Source organism: Pipistrellus kuhlii, unplaced genomic scaffold, assembly GCF_014108245.1.
Source record: "Pipistrellus kuhlii isolate mPipKuh1 unplaced genomic scaffold, mPipKuh1.p scaffold_m20_p_4, whole genome shotgun sequence".
Classification (NCBI taxonomy): domain Eukaryota; kingdom Metazoa; phylum Chordata; class Mammalia; order Chiroptera; family Vespertilionidae; genus Pipistrellus; species Pipistrellus kuhlii.
The window spans coordinates 43,567,459-43,591,742 of NW_023425540.1; the positions used below are offsets into that span (position 1 = coordinate 43,567,459).

The 24,284-nt window shown below is 35.7% G+C and overlaps 1 protein-coding gene across 25 annotated transcripts in view; it reads right to left on the reverse strand.

Moving 5' to 3' along the window:
• The window catches only part of MEF2C (myocyte enhancer factor 2C), a 159,833-nt gene that overhangs the window by 72,751 nt on the left and 62,798 nt on the right, over window positions 1-24,284 (reverse strand). For 12 of the 25 annotated variants that reach the window (XM_045571708.1, XM_045571710.1, XM_036409193.2 and 9 more), the window contains one exon: window positions 17,329-17,524. In XM_045571708.1, coding sequence (XP_045427664.1) covers window positions 17,329-17,382 — 54 coding nt within the window. In that variant the 5' untranslated portion in view covers window positions 17,383-17,524. Of the gene's footprint in view, window positions 1-17,328; window positions 17,525-19,324; window positions 19,671-20,667; window positions 20,824-24,284 lie in introns of those variants that run through there. The other 13 variants (XM_036409195.2, XM_045571712.1, XM_045571707.1 and 10 more) reach the window with 6 other exon arrangements.

The following is a 24,284-nucleotide window of genomic DNA, read 5'->3' on the forward strand; positions in this document are numbered from 1 at the left end:
TCCCAGCGGGTCTTCTGTCAAATATAATTTCCATAAAATAGTCCTAAATAGAAAAAGTTTAGTGGCCCAACACATTTGGGAAAGGAGGCACGTGGGAATAAAAAGGCCGAGAAACCTTTTAAACTTGGTTTAACCTGCCTCCCAAACCTACAGGACATTTGTTTCTTTATTTATTTTTGAGGAGCAATTACTACCATCCTTCAGAACTAATCTTTTTGAGGCATATATGCTGGGTAATGGTGACTACATTGATTTAGTTATTGTTTTCAAAGGCAGCTAGTATTTACTTTTATTGCTCACCTTCCTATACAACTCATCTAGCAGAAGTCAGCTCAGTTTTATCTACTAACGGTGTGTAATTCCTATATCTAGATTCTCACCCCTTCGCTTTCTCTTCGTCTTTAGACACCCAATCGATGTCCTCCAGTCCTAAGTGTATCTTAATGTCCTAGGAATTTCAAAACCCCCAGAGTGCTAACTCCTTATCTTCACCCCCACATCTGCTCTCCTTCCTGCATTCCCCATCTCAACATAAACTCAGTCACCCAAACCAGAAACCTCAGCTGAGCTCCGAATCCCTGCCCTTCCCGCCATCCCACACACCTAAGTAAATGTGTTGAGAGGGACTGTGGACTAGCAGACAGACAACCTATCCCTTCTCTCCCCCCACCCCCCCCCCACCCCAGGTCTCCTCATTCCTCTACACTTTGGTTAATACTTATTGTTTTCCCATCGTCCTTTATGTTTCCTCAGCAGCACATACTGTATTTTACAATTTGTGTATTTTTTTGTGTGGTCATTTGTTTAATGTCTGTCTCTTGCACTGCAGTGCTCTACAAAGGCCTGTAGCATTTTCACTGCTGTATCCCTAGGACAGCAGACACCGATGGGCACATGGTAGATGTCTAGTACAACAAAACTAACCAGGAAAAATAATTATGTGAAGTTTTTTAGAAATATCAAATTGATGTGTGCTATATAAAATTTTGTGATAGCTTTCCCCATGAACTCCTTAGCACTTTAAAAAAGATAAAGCTATACTTAAAATCATTATATATATATATATATATATATATATATATATATATATATATAATCATATTTGTATTGAAGGCAGCATGGTATAATATTGATAGAAAGGGAAGAACACGGGATCCTGGATTTGCAGGCTGAATCTGCTATTTACTAGTCATGAGTAATTCACTTAATTTCTTGAGTTTGATTTCTCATCTGTAAAATGAAAAGAACACCTACTCAGGATTTCTATGAGGATTACATAAAATAACGTATGCACAGTATCAAGCATTGTGCTTAAATTGGAAGCTCAAAAAAAAAAAGTTAGTCAGTTCTTATTCCTTTCTGAGCTGACTTACAGAGAAAAAAACTTACAAAATATATCAGTCGTGGTAGCTTGAAGAGTCTAGTGATTAAGGCTATTTGAGGATCTTATTATTTCTTATAGAATGATAAAGTGAACTATAGAATCCCCATTGGTCACTCTTTGGAAAATACAGTATTTAGGTATTTACCAGCCCACGTAGCTAGTCAATATGTACTGGGATGTGTTAGTTACATTTCAATTTAGACAATTTTTCCTTGTAATAATTGCCAATGTTGCATCTTCTATTTTATCTTATTGATTGTCTTTCTAAAGTGCTTCTAACAAAATATAGCTAGCGTTTTATTTTAATATTTGGTTATCATATTAATTTAGAAATGTTTTATTCTGGTTCATTCAGATGAGCCATAATCAGTATTAAGGATAAGCTAAATAAAGACAGACATTTTGGAATGAATAAAAGCACAATCATTAATCATAGATTTATACAAAATGTCTTCTAATATTTCTTTTAGATGCAATTTAGTTATGCAAATATAACTGCACATTGGTATTTTGTTCTGTGAAACAGGCTACAGAGTAGGTTCAATATAGAAGGCACTGACCCAAAATACTTTCGTATATCTAAAACCACTTTTAATCAGACTTTCATGACCACAAACTGTAGGTGGAATGTCTCAATACAGTATGGTTTCTGTTGTACTGAAACCTCAGAATTTAGCACGTTACAACACTCGCCATCAAAGTACATTTCAGCACAGAAATATCATTAAAGCCACTATTTGTTTTTACTTTTAGGTGCTCCTTAACTTTTGTATAACCAAGCAGGCCACTGGATAATGCCAAAAGAGTTGGCGCATGTAGTTTCTTTTCATCAAAACTGCAAACTGAAATGATGATGACTATATTGAAGCATTTAAGAAAATACCTTCAAAATCTTAACTGCTCTAAATTTTAATTCCATACTATGTTCATATTCTTCATAGCATACTCCAAAATGCATTTCATAATGCCTTTTCTCATTGTTCATAGTTAGATGAGATAAAATGATTCTTAAGCATGACGTTTTCTAAAGAGACCTGGACTATTTCTCTTTGTTGAAAATATGCCACTCAATGACAGATTGCAATTCAGAACTTTTATACTTAAAATACAACAATGTATTGCAATCGTTATGTTTTTCATAACGTGACAATAGTTTGTGATGGGACAAATCCATTTCTATTTCGGGACTGTATTCTGAGCTGTAGGTGAGATGGAAAGCTGTTCTTACGGCCAGTAGGCAAAGAGAGGCTCTTTTCCAAGTTGAAATGTAACTAACACATCCCAGTACATATTGACAATCCAGGTGCACTGAGAGGAGGATACAGCCAATATTATTTACGTTAGCACTAGAACTTGAAATTTAGTTTTCTGAATTAGAGAGACATAATACATGCAGGGGAAGCAAAATGACTCTATACGTAATGACCATTTTATGCTTTTTCTTTACCTCTTGAAATGGCCCCAACTGTAACGATGATATATTAAGATGTTTTAGCATTAAGTTTTATAGTAACCTCAAGTTTAAATCCTAGCATAAGGCCTAGCATAATCTCGACAATTACTCTAAAACTTAACTAAGTATAACTCAGGCAATGCAATTAGATTTTGAAATTGAGAAAAGTCACATTCATTCAATACAACTCTATATAATTCAGTCATAAAGAAATAAAGAAAATCTATTTACATAAACAGAAATCAATCCAAGCAATTGTTATTGAGAGTTTTCTACATGCCAAACCTTATGCTAAGCAATATTGATTGAGTCTTCTCTTCGCCAGACTTTTGTGCTAGGAACTGTGGGGCTTCTGTTTTGCATGTTATCTCCCTAATTATTGTCTCTTAGTGCTGGAGAAAAAGTCATTTAATTCCTTAACGTTGAAAAAGAATTTTCTTTATTTTAAACAAAATGTATTATTGGCTAATAGTGTTATATTTTTGGTCACAGGTAAGTGATCTGAAATTGTACTTTTATCTAGTGTTGGGTGATTTCAGTTTTTGTTTTCTGAACAACTTTTTCTCTATACTGAGCAAGAAAAATAATAGTAGATGTTATTCTAATCGAGATGAACATGAAACAAAACCTACCATATTGGTTATTTTTTAAAAATTGAATAATGTGGTTTATTTCATACTTCTAATGATTTTTTTTATTAGTCCTCACCCTAGGATATTTTTCCATTTCCTTTCTTCCTTCTTTCCTTCCTTCCTTCCTTCCTTCCTTCCTTCCTTCCTTCCTTCCTTTCTTCCTTCCTTCCTTTCTTCCTTTTCTTTCTTTTTTTAATAGAGAGAGTGAAAGGAAAGGGGAGAGACACATCGATTGGTTGCCTTCCACACATGCCTTAACCTAGACGTGTGCCCTGACCTGGACAGGGGATTGAACCTGCAACTGGCTGAGGTACAGGCTGTTGACCCGAATCAAACTGGGACCCTTTAGTCTGTAGGTTGAGACTTGATCCACTGAGCCAAAGCGGCTAGGGCTATTTCATACTTTTGACAACTCCCTTCCTACAAAAATTCTTTTTAGCCTCTCTCTGTTTCCATAAAACTACCCTTTCTTGATTCTGCTTATTTCTTTTTTCTAAAATTTATCTTTATTGTTGAAAGTATTACAGATGCCCCCCTTCCACCTCGCCCATTGACCCCTCCAGACATTTCTTATGTAGTACATAGTGAAAACTGATTGTGGTATTATGCACCCCTCCCCCCTTCCATCTGGCCCTGGCAGGCTCCCATCATGCTGCAGGGCTTGGTTTAAATGCCAACTTCTATGCAGCTTTCATTGTCACATTGAGATAAAACTCACTTCTCATTATTGTTCCCTAGAACTTTTACAAACCTTTGTTATGAGACTTATTCTAATATTCCAGAGTTGGGTATTTATGAGTCTATTTCTCCTGCTGGCTTTTGAATTCCCTGAAGACCCCCACTCTGGCCCCACACAGGCTCTTACTGGTGGACATTCAATGAATGTTTGCCGAAGGAGTGGATTATGGAATGGAAATTGACTCTATGTTAAAGTCTGAATGCCTTTTAGACAATCTCTAAAAATCAAGAGATTTGGGGTATAGGTGTTTTACTAAAAAGTTTAACATGTTAGAGACAGGAATCTTGAGAGAAAGGAACTCTTACACGGGGAATATATATAATAGAGAAACCAGAGAATGTCTAGAGAGAAATACATATGTGTATATGCTCTAGATTTCAGGAAAAACATATTTCAAAAAGTTCAGAGAAAAGCCTTTATTCCTTTCCCAGATTATTTATCAGGAAGGAGGGAAAAGTGTGAAAATAAAATTTTAACTTTACAATCACAGGATAGGGATATAAAGGGGGGGGGGAGGAATCTAGGATTTGACTGCATTTGTTAAGCAAACATTTATTGAACTTTCTAATGAGTTTAGATTTTCAAAGAGCATGTATTTGGCAAAGTGTTTGATTAAGTCCTCATCACAACATTTTAGATTTGAGACTGGCTGGTAGTAATTTTGATAATTTAAATATGAATTAACTCATCAGTGTTGAGTCTCTAGAAAGGGCGGCAGAGTTTAGTAACTTTCCTGTCTCAGGCAACATTTTTATCAGTGGTTAAGATGAAACTGTCGATGGCAAGCATATAGCATAAATCTGAATTTGGTAACCCAAAAGGTGGTAGAGGCTCTAAGCTCCCTCTACAGACTGGCAAGATGGGTCACAAACAACAAGATGAAACGATCTTAGTCTTTGTTCACATTAAAAAAAAACAATTACACGGGCTCAGGTTGGAAGAAAACTGATGTAATAGCTGTTTTTGGGGAAAAGGATCTAAAGTTATAGTGTTCCAATATAGGAATTAATAATTCTAATGACTTTTTTTGTTAGTCAGCACCAACTAATTATTGGAACCTATTCAGTTCTGAGAATTACATTTTAAGAAGACACTGACAAAATTAGGCTAGAGAATGGCAAACAGGTTAATGTAGGATCTGAGAAATCTTAAGGTTATTTGAAATGTTTATCCCAGAGAATAGAGTTAAAAGTGAAATGCCAAACATTTTCCAAATCCGAAGACCTGTGGCCAAGTGGAGAGGCAGATGAGTTATTCTGTTTTATTTTATGGAGCAGAATTAGAAAGTATGGTTGAAAATCAAAAAAAGATTCAAATTGGAGAAAATCTAGTGGTGAAAATTGTCCATGAGTGGATCAAGTTTCATGAACTAAGAAGTAGTTCTTTCCTGAATATGGTAAAGTAAAGCTGCATATCAAGGAAGGTGCAGAAGGGGTTTCTGAACTCAACAGGAAGCTGGACTAGAGACCTGTAAAATCTTATTCCAGATTTCAGATGCTCAGATTCTATGCCTAGGTAGCATAGACTTGTGGGTCAAGGGGGAGATTATAGTTCAAAACAAAAATATATTTCTGCAATTTCATTCTATAAAATGTGTTATGTTTTGGCTATTCAACCTCATCAATATATTATCATAATCATCTCTAATTTCCATATCCTAAGATATAAATGGGGTCATTTTTTGTAGTTAGAAGAGATTGTAAAAAATTTGAGTAGACAATATTAAGTTATATATAATACATAGTGCAGAAAATGCATAGAAAAATTATCATTATCCATATTAATAAAATAGGAAATTTACATTACTAAACCATTTTTACTGTTTATAAAGTATCTTATATACATCATTACTGGTGATTTGGTAAAAATATGGGAATTTAAAATCAAGTCTGAGCTCTGACATTTATAAGCTGTGAGCCATTGGGTAAATTGTTTGACTTACCTGAACACTGTTTCCTCACTTGTAAAATGGAGTTAATAGCAGGCACCTTACAAAGTTGTTATGAGACTTAAATTAAGGGATTATCTATATATCTATATCTACATCTATATCTACATCTATATCTATATCTATATATATCCTAGCTAATAAAAGGGCAATATGTAAATTAACTATCACTCCATCACAAAGATGGTGGCACCCAGAGCTACAAGATGGTGGCACCCAGTCCTCTCAGCCTGTCCAGAGTCCCACTGAGAGTGCACAGTGTGAGAAGCCTGGTGGAATGCTTGCCTTGTTGCCATGGCCGATGAGAGCTTCTGGGCAGCGGGCATGGAGTGGTCAGGCCCCACAGAGAGCTACTGGCACACGGATTTGTGCTCAGGGCTACTAGTGTGTATCTATCTATCTATCTATCTATCTATCTATCTATCTATCTATCGATAAATAGATATATAGATATATATAGATATATAGATATACACACACACATATATATGTAAGTGACTTGTTGTCAGTGAAACACTATCCAAGGTATGCAGTACTTTTTCTCTGATGTGTCAGGGTCAGTCACTTCTGGTTACATCCTGCCCTTCTAGGACAGTGTTACCATTAGTATGTCTAGGTCAGTTTTCTCTCTCAAGTAGACCTTGAGCTTCCCTTGAAATCCCAGAATATCTCCTGTCTGATCTCATAACCCAAAGTCCCAGAACAATACTTTGCTAAATAGTTGTTGAATGGATGAATGGATAGATGGATGGAGAATTATGATTTTTTTTTTGCAAGCTAAATGGCTAAAAACTATGTTAATAGGAAGTTTGCATCTGAGAGAGGAAAATGTCAGATATTTTTCTTTTCTTGTGGCTGTCATATTGACTTACAATAACACGTACTTTGGTGAAACTAAGTAAGAGAAAAATTGGACTGGATCTAATTTTGTGTGCGGGTTTGTTAGTGAAATTGGAGCATATCATATTTCTTACAGTTGTATTTAGATAACAGTGTTGACTGTATTTGGTGAATGTTTTCTAAGAAGTTCAAAGACTTTATAAGTTATCTCACTACATTTGACAGTTATCTCTTTAAAGTCATTATTTGGCACAGTTTGTCATCCCCATTTCTCAGATGAGGCTGTAGACAAAGACACGAATTGCCTTACCAAGGTCACAAAACAAGTCCCTGGATGAACTAGAAATAGAACCTTCTTCACACCAAGTTTTTCTTTCTTTCCCTCAGGGTTCCTCCCCTCTTTTAGATAATTGCACTTCAGGGGCTTAAATTCAGCACAGCATGGACCGGGCAACCACTCACTGAGCAGTGTACAGGTCCATTAAGAAGTGTCAGCAATTCTGAGGAGTACAAGCAAAGTAGTGCATGACATCATTAACATTAGGGTAGTTATCTAGGCTAAAGTGAAAAATAATATCAATAATACTAACATTGAGAAGCTGGTTTCTGGGTTCTGACAATAAACCAAAGCTTGTTTTGTGTGAACTCTGCAGAAATGCTGCCCTGAGACCTCCAGCCATTCCCACTAAAGCCCGTGACAACCACAGGCAGCACTAGTGGGCGCACACTAGTTCTATATTTATGGCTGTTTATTTAAATTTCACAAAGTGAGAAACATTTTTGGTTGGTAGCAAATACAGTTCTGTTTACTAGCTAGAATAAAAAAGGTGGGTCTTTGATTTATGCACAGGCAGTGTAAATGACAAGTTCTAAAAACAGAGGACCAGTCCTGTACCATTTCCTACAGGAGTAGGTAAACTAGTTTGACTCCTGTGTAGTGGAAAGGACATTTAATAATGAGACTCCACACCACACACATGCCTCCTCCATTCACCCTACGAATCCCAGCTCCATTCATAAAGCCACCTCGGGAGAACTTTCCTGCATGCTAACTGTGGGAGTCTCTTCACCTCACAGAAAAAGGTCCTGAATCAATGAAAGCAAAAGGACTTTGGATACATTGATTATACACATCTATGAGAACCATTGAGGCCTGATACCAAACTACTTCTGGCACAATAATTACTAAGGGAAGCAACCATAATTTTATCTACGGGTCCCCAATACTTCTTTCTACTATGCAAGATACTTTTGACCTGATCTTGCTAAAATTTACTTTATTTTTTAATTTCCTTTTATGGTCCTCATAATTAAAAAAAATCTTTATGGTGCAAAGTATTACATATGTCCCCCTTCCCCCCTTTTAGCCCACCCCTTCCTTCTAGCCTACCCCTGCCTTCTGCCCCAGGCCGTAATTCAACTGCTCAGTGAGTCTGCTCAGGGAGTGGACAATGATTTACTAATTTCTTAAACTCAAAAAGTAATATTAGTTTATTTGTTTTAGAATGTTTGGGACAGTGGCAGAAAGAGACTTGCCTTTGGGAGGTGAGTGCATGATGCAGTGTGCAGATGATGTGTTATAGAGTTGTACACTTGAAACTTATATGGCTTTATTAACCAATGTCACCCCAATAAATTAAATTAAAAAATATTTCATTTTCGAATTAACTTGCTAGCACAGAAGATGGTACCCTAACTTAGGCATTGATGACTCTGGGTTGAAGAATGATTCCGAACAATTGGATACAGGGTGAAGAAGTTTTAAGGATGTCTTAAAACAGTTATTTACCTTAAATTTTCCTTTTAATGTAAAAGAATTGTATGATAAAAATCTAAGTGTAGATAAACCTAAAGAGTTTTTTTTTTTCCCAATTAAAAAAAGCAAATTCGAAGGGATAAAAAAAAAAAAAGAATCTGTTTTGGACTATTAATACTCTCAGCTAATGCTATTTTCAAAGGTTAGAGTTTTTATCTTTTTTTTTTTCTAACTAGAGTAATGATGAATATAACCCTCATCTATGAAAATATTTTAGATCTGCTCCTCCTCACCCCATCTTGATAATCAGTTTCCTCCCAGTCAAGGAAACGGAGTGACTAATGAGTGACAAGACGGACAGTTGGGAGACACAATGCACTCTCTAATTCAGAGCCACTAGGTCTTCCTATGTGTTTAAAGGGTTAGGGATGGAGTCAAGAGTCTGCAAAGACAATCTCTAATTGAAAAAAGGGAAATGCCCTCTTAAATGCTCTTTTTTCTCCCTTTGGCTTGTTCCTGACAGTAAGTAATGGTACAACTGTTCTAAAGTATTCCTCTTCAATTTTTATTTTGTTTAATTCAGTCTGTCATTAGAAAGGCTTGCGAGCTTTAGGCCTGATGATTACTCTCGGTGGAGGAAGTAATGCCACTGCAGACTTGTGTTCCAGACAAGTGCTCCTTTATACAATGACGGGCCTGCCTCGGTAAATGAAAGGCTCTTTAAAGAGCAGTGAGGGACTCTTTTAAGCAGACTGCTACCATGTGCCTGTAACCCTCCAGCATAACTTGCGAGGATGAGATGGCAGTGTATTCGGGCTGCAAAGAGAACTATTGTCCTCGTTGGCCTCAAGCAACTTGAGCGGGTTTCCCTGCAAAGCAGGGATGTCCAAAAGGGTTTTGAGCAGTAGTTCCAAAAGCCCTGAACATGATAAAAGGATTAAAATAAGGGGCATGGAGTATGGAATTTAGAACTCCACCAACCCCTCATCCTAAGTCAACACCATAAACCCAAAAATAAAACTTTAAATCTTAAGCATTGCACACTAATTTGAAACAAAAACAACACAATGGTTAGGCTATCCCAATAATTAAATGCATATTAATAAACTTGAGTGTTTATTAAGAAACTCATAGAGTCTGGGTTTTAAACTTTGTGATAGCTGATTTTTGAAATATTTGCCCACATGAGGCAAAGGAAGAAGGATGATCTACAATTATTAATCTTACCAGAATTTATAAGATTTTATTGTGGTACATTTTTAAGCCTAAGAATGTTTTGGATTTTAAAAAGAGAAGACTATAACATGATAAATTTTTAAAATTTTTATATGTGCTGTTCAGGTCTGCTTGGTTTGATAAAGGGATGATTTACATTCAAAATCCAACCTGTAGATGCCATCATGAAATAAATACCTCTATTTCTCCATACCTAATATACATGAAATACATAATTTGAATCTGAGAAGAATCAAATAAACCAGGTTTATATTTTTGGGGGCAAAACATGTTTACTAGTTTAACAAAGCCAAAATGTACCTAAGGTAAAGGTCAAAGACTGCTGCATTCCCTGCTGAGCAAATGCTCAGGAAGCACATTTGTCTACGTTTCCTGTCATAACAGGAAGAGTGTAACTTCTTCCTTTCCACAATGGCTTCACATTTACCTCCTAACTCCAATATTTTCTCCCTCAGGGCCTTCCAAATACATCCTTGCAAGACAGAAGGCAGGAGGCTGTCTTCGCTGTAGTTTCCAAACAGTTACGTTTGTTGAAATGTTATTTAAATGTTAATGATTTCTTAAGTTAAACTGTTCCAACTTAAAATTAAAAGTCAAATTTCCAAACATTTAGAGTGGTTCTCTTATTCCTATTAGTGGTCCAACATATTTCAAAGAAATGCAAATATATATCTATATTATGGGATTTCCTTTGGTTCAATTAAATTATGTAATTTTTTACACCAAAGTCATTATTTGAGGGCAGGGGGAGGGGGAGGTTGGTGTTCCAAATTATCTTCAATGAGATTGTGTTGGGACATAAATTTTCAAAATATTTTTCACCATAATAATTTTTGAAGGAGCTCCTTTTAAGTGAATAAATTACAAAGTTCAAGTAAGTCTAGACTGCAAAGGGCATGGCTCTTGATATGATCAAGCATGTTCTTTAATCTACAGTTTGGAAAAAACATTCTGGTTTATGTGGTCTATTTATAATGTTAATATTTTTAGTGTTGGTTTGCCAGTACTACGATGTCACACAGAGTCTGTGCGTTTGCAAAACCAAAGGGGACTTGTAGCAGACAAGGTGTGTGCATGCATTCACAGAAGTGGAAGGTGCCACTACACATCAACTGCACACAAAATGACTGAGGTACAGTAAGCCCAAACCTCAGAATTTTTTATAAATTACAGTTCTGGCTGGAAATTATATGAGATACACAAATTAGGCGAACAACAGAACATCTTAAAGACCTCATGTTTCAGCAGAGCTTGTTTCTTAAATCTAGTGATCGAATTCTAGAGGAACAGTTTCCTTTTCATTGTGAACATGTTGGCCTTCCTTGGGTTTTTCTGGCAGTAGAGGAGTAGATCTAGCTGACACAAATATAAACTGTCTCACACCTGTGGGATGTATAGGAAGTGTTTGGTGCAGTTCACTATGGTTCAACTGTGTGGGGGAGACCATTTGAGAACTGTTTCCATATTGCTAAAAGTACAACACAAATGAACGGCTTGATATCATAGCTGTTAGGTATCTGAGCACGTTGACCCCTGCTTTCTTTGATTTGAAAATTCTCAAAAGTCTCTTCCATCATCAGGAATTCCAACAAAACCTTTTCCCTTGGGTGATTTGAAGATTAATGAATGAATGGTTTAACTTATATGCATGGGGGATCTTTAAGTAGGCATCCACAGGATGCATCAATATACTCTATAATTCAATTCTAAGATGTCCTAATATATTACTATGATGCATGCTAATTTTATTTCTATAAAATGAGTTTATTTAATAAAAATTTTAATACAAGTTTAGGGGAGACAGCCAGCTGTTAAGAAATAATACTGAGGGGGAAAATGCAAAAAAAAAAAAAAATCTTCATTATGAGGTATTTGAAGGTTTATTTTGGATTTAGAGTGATTGAACTTTTATTCACTTGATCTGAAACAAGGTTCCAGATATTCATTGCCTTATGCGGATAATTCTTCTATAGTATTTAAAATATAATTCCCTCTCAAATACTATTCACTTACTTGATATGCATAAAAGCAACTGACAAGTCTGGACATTTTGTTTGTGGAGATGACAGAAGAAAACAGTGTGACTAGATTACTCTGCTCTTTTAACACATGGTTCACAATTCATCAGAGTTATATTCTTAAACAAGCAATTTATTTATATTTCTAAATTACCCAAATCCTCATACTTAAAGGGTGAATCTATCTCAATTTCAACAAATATTATTGAATATTTATAGGTTAGTGGGGTGTGACTCTCAAATTTAGAACTGTAATTAGCTCTTTTAGTTACCAATATGTATTCTGGATTATCTATCACCTTCAAGGTGATAGATACAGTAAAAATCCTATAGAAAATTTAGCTAACATTCTAAGAATAATCTAAACTAGTGGGAAACAGGAAAATGGAGTAAACTTTGTTTCTTTTTAAAAGAGAGTCACTTGAGTAAATAAATACATTTCAAGAGAAAAAGTTAAAAAATTTAACAGCTATGAACTCTGAATTCCTTTTAGTCATAAGGGGATTCTGCTGTTCTATTAACAGGAGAATATTGCTAATTGTCTTTAATTTGTGCTCCAGTTATTGCACCGACAATTATATAAAACTTTGTTTGCTGGCAAAAACTATTAGTGTGCCAGATCTGATGAAAGAAAAGAACTTAAGACATTTTTCTTTGTGTCCACCAGCCATCCTCCTCCATCATCCGGCTCTTGGTCTGAAATGACTCACCCCTTTTTTCCTAAGGACCCCTTTGTGCTCCTGCACTTCTCTGTTCCACGTTCCTTCCATCTCCCTGATACTCTTTTTAAGATAAAACACTCATGAAATGAAAGTTCAGGTACCATTCTTTAGTGTACTATATAGAGCAGGAGTTGCTTGGATGGAAATCACATAAACTATAACATAATAGCTCATGGTTCAAAGAGCATGTGTCTTAATAGGAATAGCTTAATTAGGAAATTTATTGAGTACATATTATATGTTAGATGCTTTACCTTTATCCCCTAATTTGATTATCTCAATGACCTAATAAGGTGGGTACTACTTTTTTTTTTTTTTTTTTTTTTTTTTTTTTTTTTTTTTTTTTAAATCCTCAATCTATACTGATGAGGGAATGGATGAGGCTCAGAGAGGTTAAGGCACTTGATGAAAAGAAATACAGCTGGTAGATGGCAGAACTGGGACCAGATCTAGGTATGTGTGTTACTCCAACCGTGCTCATTGCCATTATATTATACTGGGTGCAGCAGGATGTAATTGGGAAAAGCTATGACCTACAACTATGTTCTTAGCTATTATATTATGCAAGATTTAATTGAGAAAATCATGTTTTGTGTTTCAATCTGAAAGATTTGGGCTCAAATTTTGGCTACCTCCTGGTATTAACTGAGTTCAAAGCTTTGCATGACCTGGCCTCTGCCTAACATTCAATCTTTTCTCTCATTTCTGTAAAGTTATATGAGCCAAGGTCAAGCTCCACGGCTTTTCTTCAGCTTCCTCGTTTGTTTCCTCTGGAATGTTGTCACCTGCCTGACTCTATCTTAATGATCCCATCTTTAGCATTTCCTCAGAGAGGTGTTCCCCTGACCCCCAATCTAAATAAAGTACCTCCTGTTATTCATTCATAGCACTTTCACAGTTTCATTCATAACACCTATGAACAAAACTTTGTTATATATTTGCATATTTCATGGCTGACTCATCTCCCTGGGCCAGAGGCCTACAGCTTACGATCCACAGGCCAAATCCATCCTGCCCTCACACCCCTTTTTATCAGTAAAGTTTCATTCTACACAGGCGCATTCATTCACCTGCATTTTGTCCATGGCTGCTTTCATTACTGGGGCAGAGACAAGTAGTTGAGACAGACACTGTATGTGTATGGATCACAAGGCCAGAAATATTTGCTATCTGGCCCTTGACAGAAAACGTTTGATGACTTCCGCAGCAGTTGATAAGCTGGATGAGATTCTTCTTGTTTCTACTGCATCTTAATGCTGGGCACATGACAAGCTAGTAATATTTGTTGATTTAATAAATTAATAAATTATTCAGCTGTAAATGGGGTTGGTAAGGATTAACTGAAATAATATATATGTAGTTCTCAGAACTTGTAGCTGCTTTTATTAAGTTACCTGAAAATTTCTGCAAGGCAAATTGAGAATTCAGGATTTTATTTTATTTTTATATACTTGCTTAAGAAACCCATCTTGGTTAAGCTAGAAATTAAGTAGTTTTCATAAACTTAGAAACTCTGGGAAATTAAAAAAAAATTAAAAAGCTGTTAATAATTTTTCTCTCCTAAACTATTACATATATCATTTGGACTTTCTGAATTTTAGCTGTTCCCTACTTCCATAACGAGAGATAATATATGGGCAAAATTCAATTTAAACAGTAAGCTGCTCTGTTTTACAACAGTTTTATTTCTTAATGATATAGAATTTATCACATCTGCTCTGCAATATTTCATTTCACACTTTACGCCAGTATTTCTTATTCTGTAAAAAAAAACAAACAAAAAAACCCCACAAAAAAACAAAAAAACAAACAAACAAAATAAACACGCGGTTCTCCGTATTGCCAAATAAATGCCTGCAATGGCAGGGCAGGCTTTCACGGCTTTAAGGAAGAGGTGACTGTGAACCATTGTGTGAGGCTCCACCAAGGAGGCTACGGTGGGGGAAGCTTCAAAAGGGCAAAGCAGTTAACTTTTTCTTTTCAACTTGTGAACACATAGCTCAAAGGAAGCCCAGTTTAGGGGAGCCTCCACAGTTCGTCTGACATGCTCTTTCAGATTTGCTGGGGTTGATTAATAGAAGTGACCTACCTCTTTTTTAAAAATATATTTTATTGATTTTTCACAGAGAGGAAGGGAGAAGGAAGAGAGCTAGAAACATCAACGAGAGAGAAACATCAATCAGCTGCCTCTTGCACACCTCCTACTGGGGATGTGCCTGCAACCAAGGTACATGCCCTTGACCAGAATCGAACTTGGGACCCTTGAGTCCTCAAGCCAATGCTCTATCTATTGAGCCAAACCAGTTAGGGCGATGACCTACCTCTTTTAAGCTCTCTCCCAATGGTTCTCATGACCACTCTTGCAGTAGGTGAGAGGCGCACATGACAAACATTTGGAAGGAAGATGGCTGCTGACGATTGCCAATGGCCATCTAAGATAGCCACTGAAACATATGTTAAAACATGCAAGTTTTCAATTTTACTAATTACATTTAAGGGTGTTGAATTAAAGGGCCTACTGTACTAGTACCTAAAGACTGAAAAAAAATCTTAAATTCTATAGGATAAAATAAGAAATTTGTCTTGAGGATAAATAAAAAAATAAACTAAGCTGAATTTAAATATTTTTTCTTCTCTTAAAGTTATTATGACTCCAACATAGGTGAGTGTTATAGCAACTGTAGACACATTATATTTAAATTAAGAAGAGATGTTCAATTATTAGTTCAAAAGTATGGTGTTAAAATTCATGTTTCCCTGTGTGAGTTTTATGTTCCTTTATAAAGCATAATAAGAGCTCATGAATTCCACCTGCAAAAAATTCCTTCTCTATTTGCAAGCAAAAGATATGATGGATTTCATGAGCCTAAAAGTTAGTTGGTATTATTAATGAAGTGTAAGTGCTAATTCATATAACTTCTGACTACAACCAAATAAATTCCAGTCCAAATAGCTGTGTTTAAGCAGTCAATGGTACATTCTGTTCAATGTTTCAGTTTTAATTTTAATCTATAAATCAAGTAAAAATACTCTGGTTTTATATTGAAAAAATATCGCTTTTTGGCTTGACCCATAGGAATAAACAATATGGAAGAAAAGCTCTGAAGAAATACATTAGAAATATTAGCATTAGTCATCCTTTAGCTTAATTTTCAGCCAGAAATATTTCAAGTCCTATGTTCCTTAAATATAACAATTTAAGGAATTATAAACATAAAAATCTAAAAAGTTTCTTTACTTCTTAATAGCATACTGGCTTGACAGCATAAATAACAACCTCTATTCGCTTTAATTCACACAGGTAGCAACTTATCATTTTAAACCATGAATCAGTCCTAGTCTCACTTAGTGTTTCAAAGTGATAGAAAGGGACAATACAGGAGAGAGAGGGTCTTTATTTGGGGAAAATTACGGTCTTGTAGGGTATCTCCAAAGCTGTCCTCTTAAGCTTTCCCTAGTGTAAATGGGGCAAAAGCAAAAAGATTCTTCTTGTCCAAGGACAAGGAATGTCCCATTATAGATCCCATTATCCATTTGCAGTGGTTGTGATCTGACTTATTGTAGTTGCCCAAGGAATCATTATTTGATATTTAACATCAGCATACATACAACCCACCTACCTCTCCTTACATTGCCTAGCATCCACCTCTCCAAGTGTAAAGGAAATTTCAGTCAGATGACAGATATTCATGATGTACAACTCTTTGCTGAATAGAGCATTTGGATGTATAATTAATGTCCTTAGTACAGATCAATTGTATCACACAGATATCTAGGAAAAATTATAACATAATCTGCCTCTGTGTATATAAAAGTCAGGGTTTAAAGAAAATGGTATGAATTAATATTTCTTGCCTACATGCTTTAAATTACTAATATTTTATGTGGGTGTTTTCTTTGTTGTTGTTGTCAGGTCATGTTAAATATTTTGGATGTAATTCAAACCTGTGAATAGAATGAAAGCTATTTTTTTCAAGATATTTAGCTTATTATATAAACCTTTTAAATAGATGACCACAAAAGGCCTTGTGCCCATGAATAGAAGAACATCTTTGTTTGATGATGCGTGCAATGTAGCAATGTCATGCTTATTAACTCTTGATTATCAAGCTATTTATATTACACAAGTATAGCTTGCACTTAGAATTCAGGCTGAAGTAAAAAGTGAATAACCATGAAGATGTAAACTGTATTTCTAAAAGATATGGTGATTTTTTTTCTTTTTACATATATATGTATATACACACACATATATATATTGATATATGTACATACATATATGTATATGGCTACATATATTTTGTATATATAGTGTCCCTAACATGTATACACACATAAACAGCTGATGGCTCAATTTTGAAGATGTATTTTAATAAATACTGCCTTTATAATTATTCAAAGTGCATATACACTTTTGGGGGGACATCCTATATATATAAGAGACCATTAACATTTAAACTGGCCACGTTCAATTCACTGACACTTCTCTTAATGGACGTTTTTAAGTTCATAATGTATTCAGGATCCTTAACCTATCTGGGGGAAATGTAATAAATAGTCCATGTTAAGTAATGACACAAAAAAAGTTATCCCCACTCACCTGTCTGTTACGTTCATCCATAATCCTCGTGATCTGAATCTTTTTTCTCCCCATAGTCCCCGTTTTTCTTCTCTCTCTCGTCCCTGAAATTATGTATTTTTTCCTTCCTTTTCTTTCTCTTTCCTGCTTCCTCCAAACAAATCTCCTTCTTCAGCACTTGCACAGCTCAGTTCCCAAATTCCTGCATTCGTTCCTGCTGAAGAACAACACAAATTCAGTACCCCTATAACAGCAAGTCAGTTTCAGAAGAACTCTCATATTCTAATTATTAAGAAACAAACAAACAACTACATGGCAGGAAGCCTATCAAATGAATGAAAATAAGTGCTTATTAAAAGTTCATGGTATGTCACATGCAGGAGCACATAAAGTAGGAACCGTTTGTTTTTATAATGACAGTAACCTCATAAGTAATTTAACAGTCATTTAAATGATGAAAACTATGCTTTAAAGGCCGATGGTTGAAATGTGTCTTTTTGCAGTTTCTTAATATTTTAAAAATAAAATTAGGTGACTATTTGCACCCTTCTGTTGTGAAAAATTACCTAAATCAGAGAGTTAATGAACCTTTATGTACCTGTGTATGCTAAGTAGGCAGCTAATTCATTTCTGAAGGGAAAACAATCTCATGTTTTGACAGCAGAGGTGATAATGTCCCTCGTTATGCAAATAGGATGGACTATTATGAAAGTGCTATTTGATATATGTAAATGTCAACTAATTTAAATCTAAATCCTTTAATCTTATTTTTTAAAAGCCACTGCTATGAGACACTGTAAAAAGCATACGGGATATTTAATGTTACATAACCAGCAGCTATCAGCATTGAGATCTCGTCCTTTTGAAAGCCCTTAAGCTACATCTTCAGTACAAGAATCCAAGAAGATAATCATTCATAAAAGGAAAAAAAATCAGAGTATTATTTCATTTATAACTACACTTTTTATAATAAGCCATCGGTTCTCTAAATTTAAATATTTTAAAAAGACATCATATCTCTTTGGGGAGTAAGACACAAAATTACAGAAACTTGCTATTATATACTGCATGTCTTTAGGTCACAAATTAATATTAATGAAATGAACATCAGTAATATAAGGGAAGCCCAGGAAATCCAGAGTATTACAAGAATATATTTTACTTTGTTGTAAAGTACATCTGGAAGTGTTTGAATGTAATGAAAGTGAATTGCCGTGAAATGTGGAAGTTAACAAGAAAGCATTCCACAATGGCTTCTTCATTTGCAAGCAACAGCTTCAGTTCTTCTCTCCCATCTCATGTCAAAGAATGCAACTACTTTGCGCATTGCTCAGTATTTCCCTGTTTATTTTAGTTGGTGTCTGATGAGCAATCTGGTAAATTCCCACATTTATGATGTAATGTTAACCCAGTGTCCTGGCTATTGAATAGATTAATTGGCTCCAATTCAAAGTTATTGGAACAGGAAAGCTGTTATATACTTGCTCTGATCATCAGCTCTCTTCTGATTTTTTAAAACTTAATTTCTATATTCTTTATCACCTTGAGTAATTTTTTTTAATTTTAAGTTTTCTGATGATCTAATTGGAGAAGCTATTATGATATAATTAGTTCTGGTGGATTAGTGCTGCTTAAATACTAAGACCATCTATTCTCTTTTGCCCAATGCCTTTCTATTAAACTGCAGCTCACTCCTGCCTCTGAGAAGACATGTATTGAGTAACATCATGACCACACAGTGCTCATCAAAAACTAGTTATTACCCCAGTGGTGATTTTAAATGTTAGAAGTAATTCAAAAGTTTTAAAGAGTTATATAAATAACATACATTTGACAAACGTACATGAGAAAATTAGCTATTCAAATACATATTAAATCACATTAAAATACAAAAAAAAATCCACAAAGCACAATTGCCTCATATATTCACTGTTGCCACTGTCCATTTATCTATTTTTAGAAATGGTCTTAAATATCACTCAACTGGGCAACTTTTCTGCATTTCCTATCATCTTACCTTAGAAGCAAGCAGCACGTTAGAATGGTATTTCCCATGCATGTGCAAGACCCCACAGAGATGCGCAGGCTTCCTCTGTTACAGAAAAGCCAACCCATGAATCCACAGCAAATGCAAATGGGACAGTTTCCTTTCTTTCATTTAGCTCAGGCCCGTGGCACTATCGGCTTACAGGACTCTGCCTGCCTAAGAGCTTATTCACTTGAAGGTGGAAGGTCAGGGTGAGCAGATTAGTGTGGTGACAAGGCGGACAAGACGAGAACTTCCACAGATCCCGATTTCAAAATACAAATAACTAGACAAGCAGAGAGACATCCCTGGAGAAAAGAGCCTCCTCAGAAAGACAGAGAGTTCCTGACAAACCAAACTTAAAAGAGTTCTTCCCTATCACCACCCAGTTATTTCACAACTTTGTAGTGAGAGAACTTTTCAAAAAGAGCAAAGCAAGGATTTTTTTTTTTTTAATTCTCAAACATGATGGGGAATGTTTTGCCAGAAAACATTTATATGTACAAGTCAAATATATATATATATATATATATATATATATATATATATATATATATTTGATAAAAATGCCACTGAATATATTTTTCTATTTGAAAAATGCAATGTAGAGAAGCAAGTATAAATTTCAATAAAATTAAATTTTTTTCCTGTAAAAATAAATATTTCTTCAGGTGTTGCCTTTTGAACATTGCTACAAGACAAATTTTACATTCTTAAGTATATATATTCAGAATGCTAGGTGGGGATGATATGACTGTTTTCCTGGAGAAATGTGTCATGGAACACATGGCTGAGAACATTGGATTGTGAGTCACAACACTTCAAGGCTGTCAGTAGAAACTCAGAGAGTGAGGAAGGTCAACAACAGCTCAGTAGCTGTTTTCTTAGCATAACAACTTCTCTAACCTAATTTTTATGCAAAAATTATATTGTAAGGTTGGTTTTAAGCATTCATTTGTAGGAAGCCCAGAGAGGATGAAAAAGAGATTATGTAACTTGGCTAATCTGTAAAATTGTCTTGTATGCATATGAAGGAAAGAATATAATAGCTAAACTACACGTAGTAGAATTTCAAGTTATGCTGAAAACTTCCACTATGTACAATCAACCATAAGCTTAAAATAATTTCTGCAGGCTTGCCGTTACTTCTTTCCACATGAAAGAAGCATTCTTGGAAAATGACAGAGTCCCATAAAAACAATCAGTAATTAAAAAAAAAAAAAAGAAAGAAAAAAATTCTCTACCACAGTTACACTCTATAGAGTTCCTGTCTTCTGCATTGTTTTTTCTGTTTGACAATCTAAATATGAGAAAAATAAAATCAGGCTGCTTACTAAAAAGGGGAACTTCAGTATGGAAGGCTTCTGTTCACTTTTTGTTTGGCATACGCAGGCATATGCAGGCAAAGTGGTGTGAGACCCAAGTAGAGAAGAATTTCGTGTGGATAGGTGCTAAAGATCCTTCTCCCCCGGCTCTCTCAGTTATAAACAAGTTCCCTTGAGTGATACCCACATCCCGCTTCCCTTCCCCCTCTTCTCTACCTCCTTCTTTTCTTACTCCCTCCCTCCCTCCCGCCTCCTCCCTCCCTCCCAGCCTCCTACAAATCCCTCCCAGTAACACAGAAGAGTCTTGACAGAATGGCAGGAAACACGCACAGACTGGTCAGGGAAGGATGTGATGTCAGCAACCACGAACAATAAAAGGTGTAAAGGTGCTTCCTTCCCTAAACTGTTCCAGAAGTGTAAAATGGGAACCAAAACTCTTCACTTCCTTCTCTGAGCTGAACTGTCTGAGTGAGCTGTGCTGCATGCCCCGCTCAGAGCTGCCTTAGAGAGGTTCAGATAAGGGACAGTGAGTGAGATCCAGACTCGGGGACGAAATTTTTAATTTCTATTTTTAAAATACCTGCAAAAAAATCAATTTTAGCTCTAGGTGAGTATTTTTGCCTGATTGCTTTAATGAACAGACCATGAGAAAACCAACAAGTTCACACTCTGGTGGAGATATACCGCGATCACTATTTATCATGCCTCAGGAAAACGGACAGAGTTGATGGGGCCGCATAATTTTAATTTACTCTTCTTCGAGGCACATGAAGAATTGTATGCCATGAAAGAGCCATCATAAGAATACATGTAAATATGCCATATTTTGGGTAAAAATTACAAATCACAAAAATTGTCCCGAAAAATTAAAAGTTGGTAAAATAAAGGGATTACTTCTTTGTCCCCATGGTTAAAAAGAGCACAGAATGGGTGGTAGAATAGGTTCTTACGATACTGAAGCTCTTGAAGTTTTTTTTTTTTTTTAATTCTAAGTTACCAAAGTAACTCACAAACTTTCAGTATATAGTGAAACTATTTATTTTAATCGCATCACTCTTAATTTCTTTCTAACCTGGAAATGGCAGTCTACCATAAGGTTTCTGTAGGAAGAAAACCACATATCAAGTGATCTGAGTCATCTTCAGATTTCAATCATCTTCCCACAACACTTTGATTTAGAAATTAAACATAACCTTCAGTTATGTGTTTTGATCTTAGAGTGAAACTGCCATGCCACATTAAAAGGTGTGGGAAGGAATTAATTCTCTCCTGCTAAACTTATCTTTGCAAAAGCGTGTATTTTGCTATAATAAGCACAATGCAGGCACTTAAATAAAACAATCTATGAATAATGATAAAACATTAAAATATGTGATGTCAATTTGCAGAAAAAGTATACTAGTGTTCTTCTACGCATATTGGCAAAAAAAAAATTTTCATTCACCCACATTTTCACTGACACCAACTAGCATCTTCATATAATGTTCTTCTGTAAAAACTCAGGGCTGAAAACCAAGCACAGTGTACCACAAAAGAAATTATACTAGCACTGTTAAGTAAATACAGGCTGGAAACTTAGTAAGGGACAAAAAAGGATCTTAAGTCCCAGTTGCTGCCAGTCTGGTATGACTGATTCAAACAATTAAATGATTCATTATTACTTGAAGTGGAAAATGTGGCTCATTTTGGTGCAAATAGATACATTTAACTTTCTACTTTATGATATGCTTGAAAGACATATGAGACATCTAATTATATTTTGGTTAAAAGGAACAAGTAGAACTTTTACTTTTTTTTTTTTCCTTAAGAGGTATTCTGAACTTCAAAAGATATAATTATTATTGTTCTTATTGTTACTCGACTGTGTGATGGTTTATGAGTTGGGTAATATTTCCTTGGTCTTGAAAGTCACTCCATATCTGTCTAAGCTTACCATGCATTATACAGAATGTTGTATTGCCCTAGTTGAGCTCATTTTAAAGACACATAGCCAAGACACATCCTCTAATGGGTAATAAAAGAACAGCCATTCCTTCCCGCTGGATAAATACCATTGTGCCAAATAGCTATTTTCTCTATCCCATTTTTGAGCCAAGATGATGAATTCTGAGTCATCTTCAAGTTCCAGTGTAATATCACATATACAAATAATAAATAATGTGATAATTTTTCCTGCCGTGCTCCTTCCTACCACCTGCCGACTACTTCCTACCACAGGGCTTTTGCATATACAGTTCCCTCTGCTGGGATGCTCCTCCTTCCCCTCTGTGTCTCCATAACTTTTCTCTGCCTTTCTGTCTCACCTCCTCACGAAGTACTCTTGTGCTCTCCCGATCACATCAAATTGCCTTAAAAGGACTCACAGCACCATGTCCTCCTTTGTAGCACTTGTCACAACTGAAATTGTATCTCTTTCTAAACATTTGTGGGCCAGGTACGTTCTGTCTCACTTTTGTATCCCCAGTCACTACCCCAGTGCCAGGTATACAGTAGGATTATATTATTAGTTGGTTAATAAATTTAAGGTTTTAATTTCTCAGGTATTTTCTGCAGTCACTATTTTTTTTTTAATTCTCACCCAAGGATGTGTTTTTTAATCAATTTTAGAGAGAGAAACATTGATTGAAAAAACATTGATTGCACCCTCCCCCCATGCCCTAATCAGGATTGAACCCAGGTACGCGTCCTGACCAGGAATCAAACCCGTAACCTTTAATGTAGAGGACAACTCTCCAACCAACTGAGCTAACCAGCCATGGCTGCACTTGCTATTTTTAATGATTACTACTAAGAACATTTTCATATTTTTGCTTATACAGAAGCAGACTGATAACTGATAACCTGATAATCCTTTGTCATGTTTATATAGCATCTGATGTAATAAATAAGAATAATTTTAACAGAGAAGTGGAAGCTGAATGAATTTTGAAATCAGAAAGCTCAAGGCTTGAACTTAAAAGCTGAGAGATGCCCTAACTGGTTTGGCTCAGTGGATAGAGTGTCAGCCTGTGGACTGAAGGGTCCCAGGTTTGATTCCAGTCAAGGGCATGCACCTGGGTTGCAGGCACATCCCCAGTAGGGGGCGTGTGGGAGTCAGCTGATCCTTGTTTCTCTCTCATCAATGTTTCTAACTCTCTATTCATCTTCCTTCATCTCTGTAAAAATATCAATAAAATATATATATTTTAAAAAAGCAACTCTATTAAAAAAAAAAAAAGCTGAGTGACCACTAATCCCTTGGAACCCCTGTTTCCTTATCCTATTAATACAAAAGGTGGGAATGCACTTCTTCATTTGCAGGGTGAGTGCTGGGTACGGAGTAGCACTGGGAGCCTAGCCTACGGTTGTAAGACTGCTTCCATTCTGAAATATAAATTCAGTCCCCTCGTACAGTAAGGCTGCCAAGTGATCTTTCCATACGCCATGAAGACCTCACTCTGCAGGGCTAACGATGAAAATCTGCTACCAGGTAATGCTTCCTCTATCCATTAACAATAATCATTATGGGAAGAAAAAAAACGTACAGGGTTACAAAAATTAAGAAGTTTCTCTTCAGTATCAGTCATGGAAGAGCTTCAGGCTGCAAAAGTGGAAATAACTAGGGAAATATATCAATTTTCCCAATG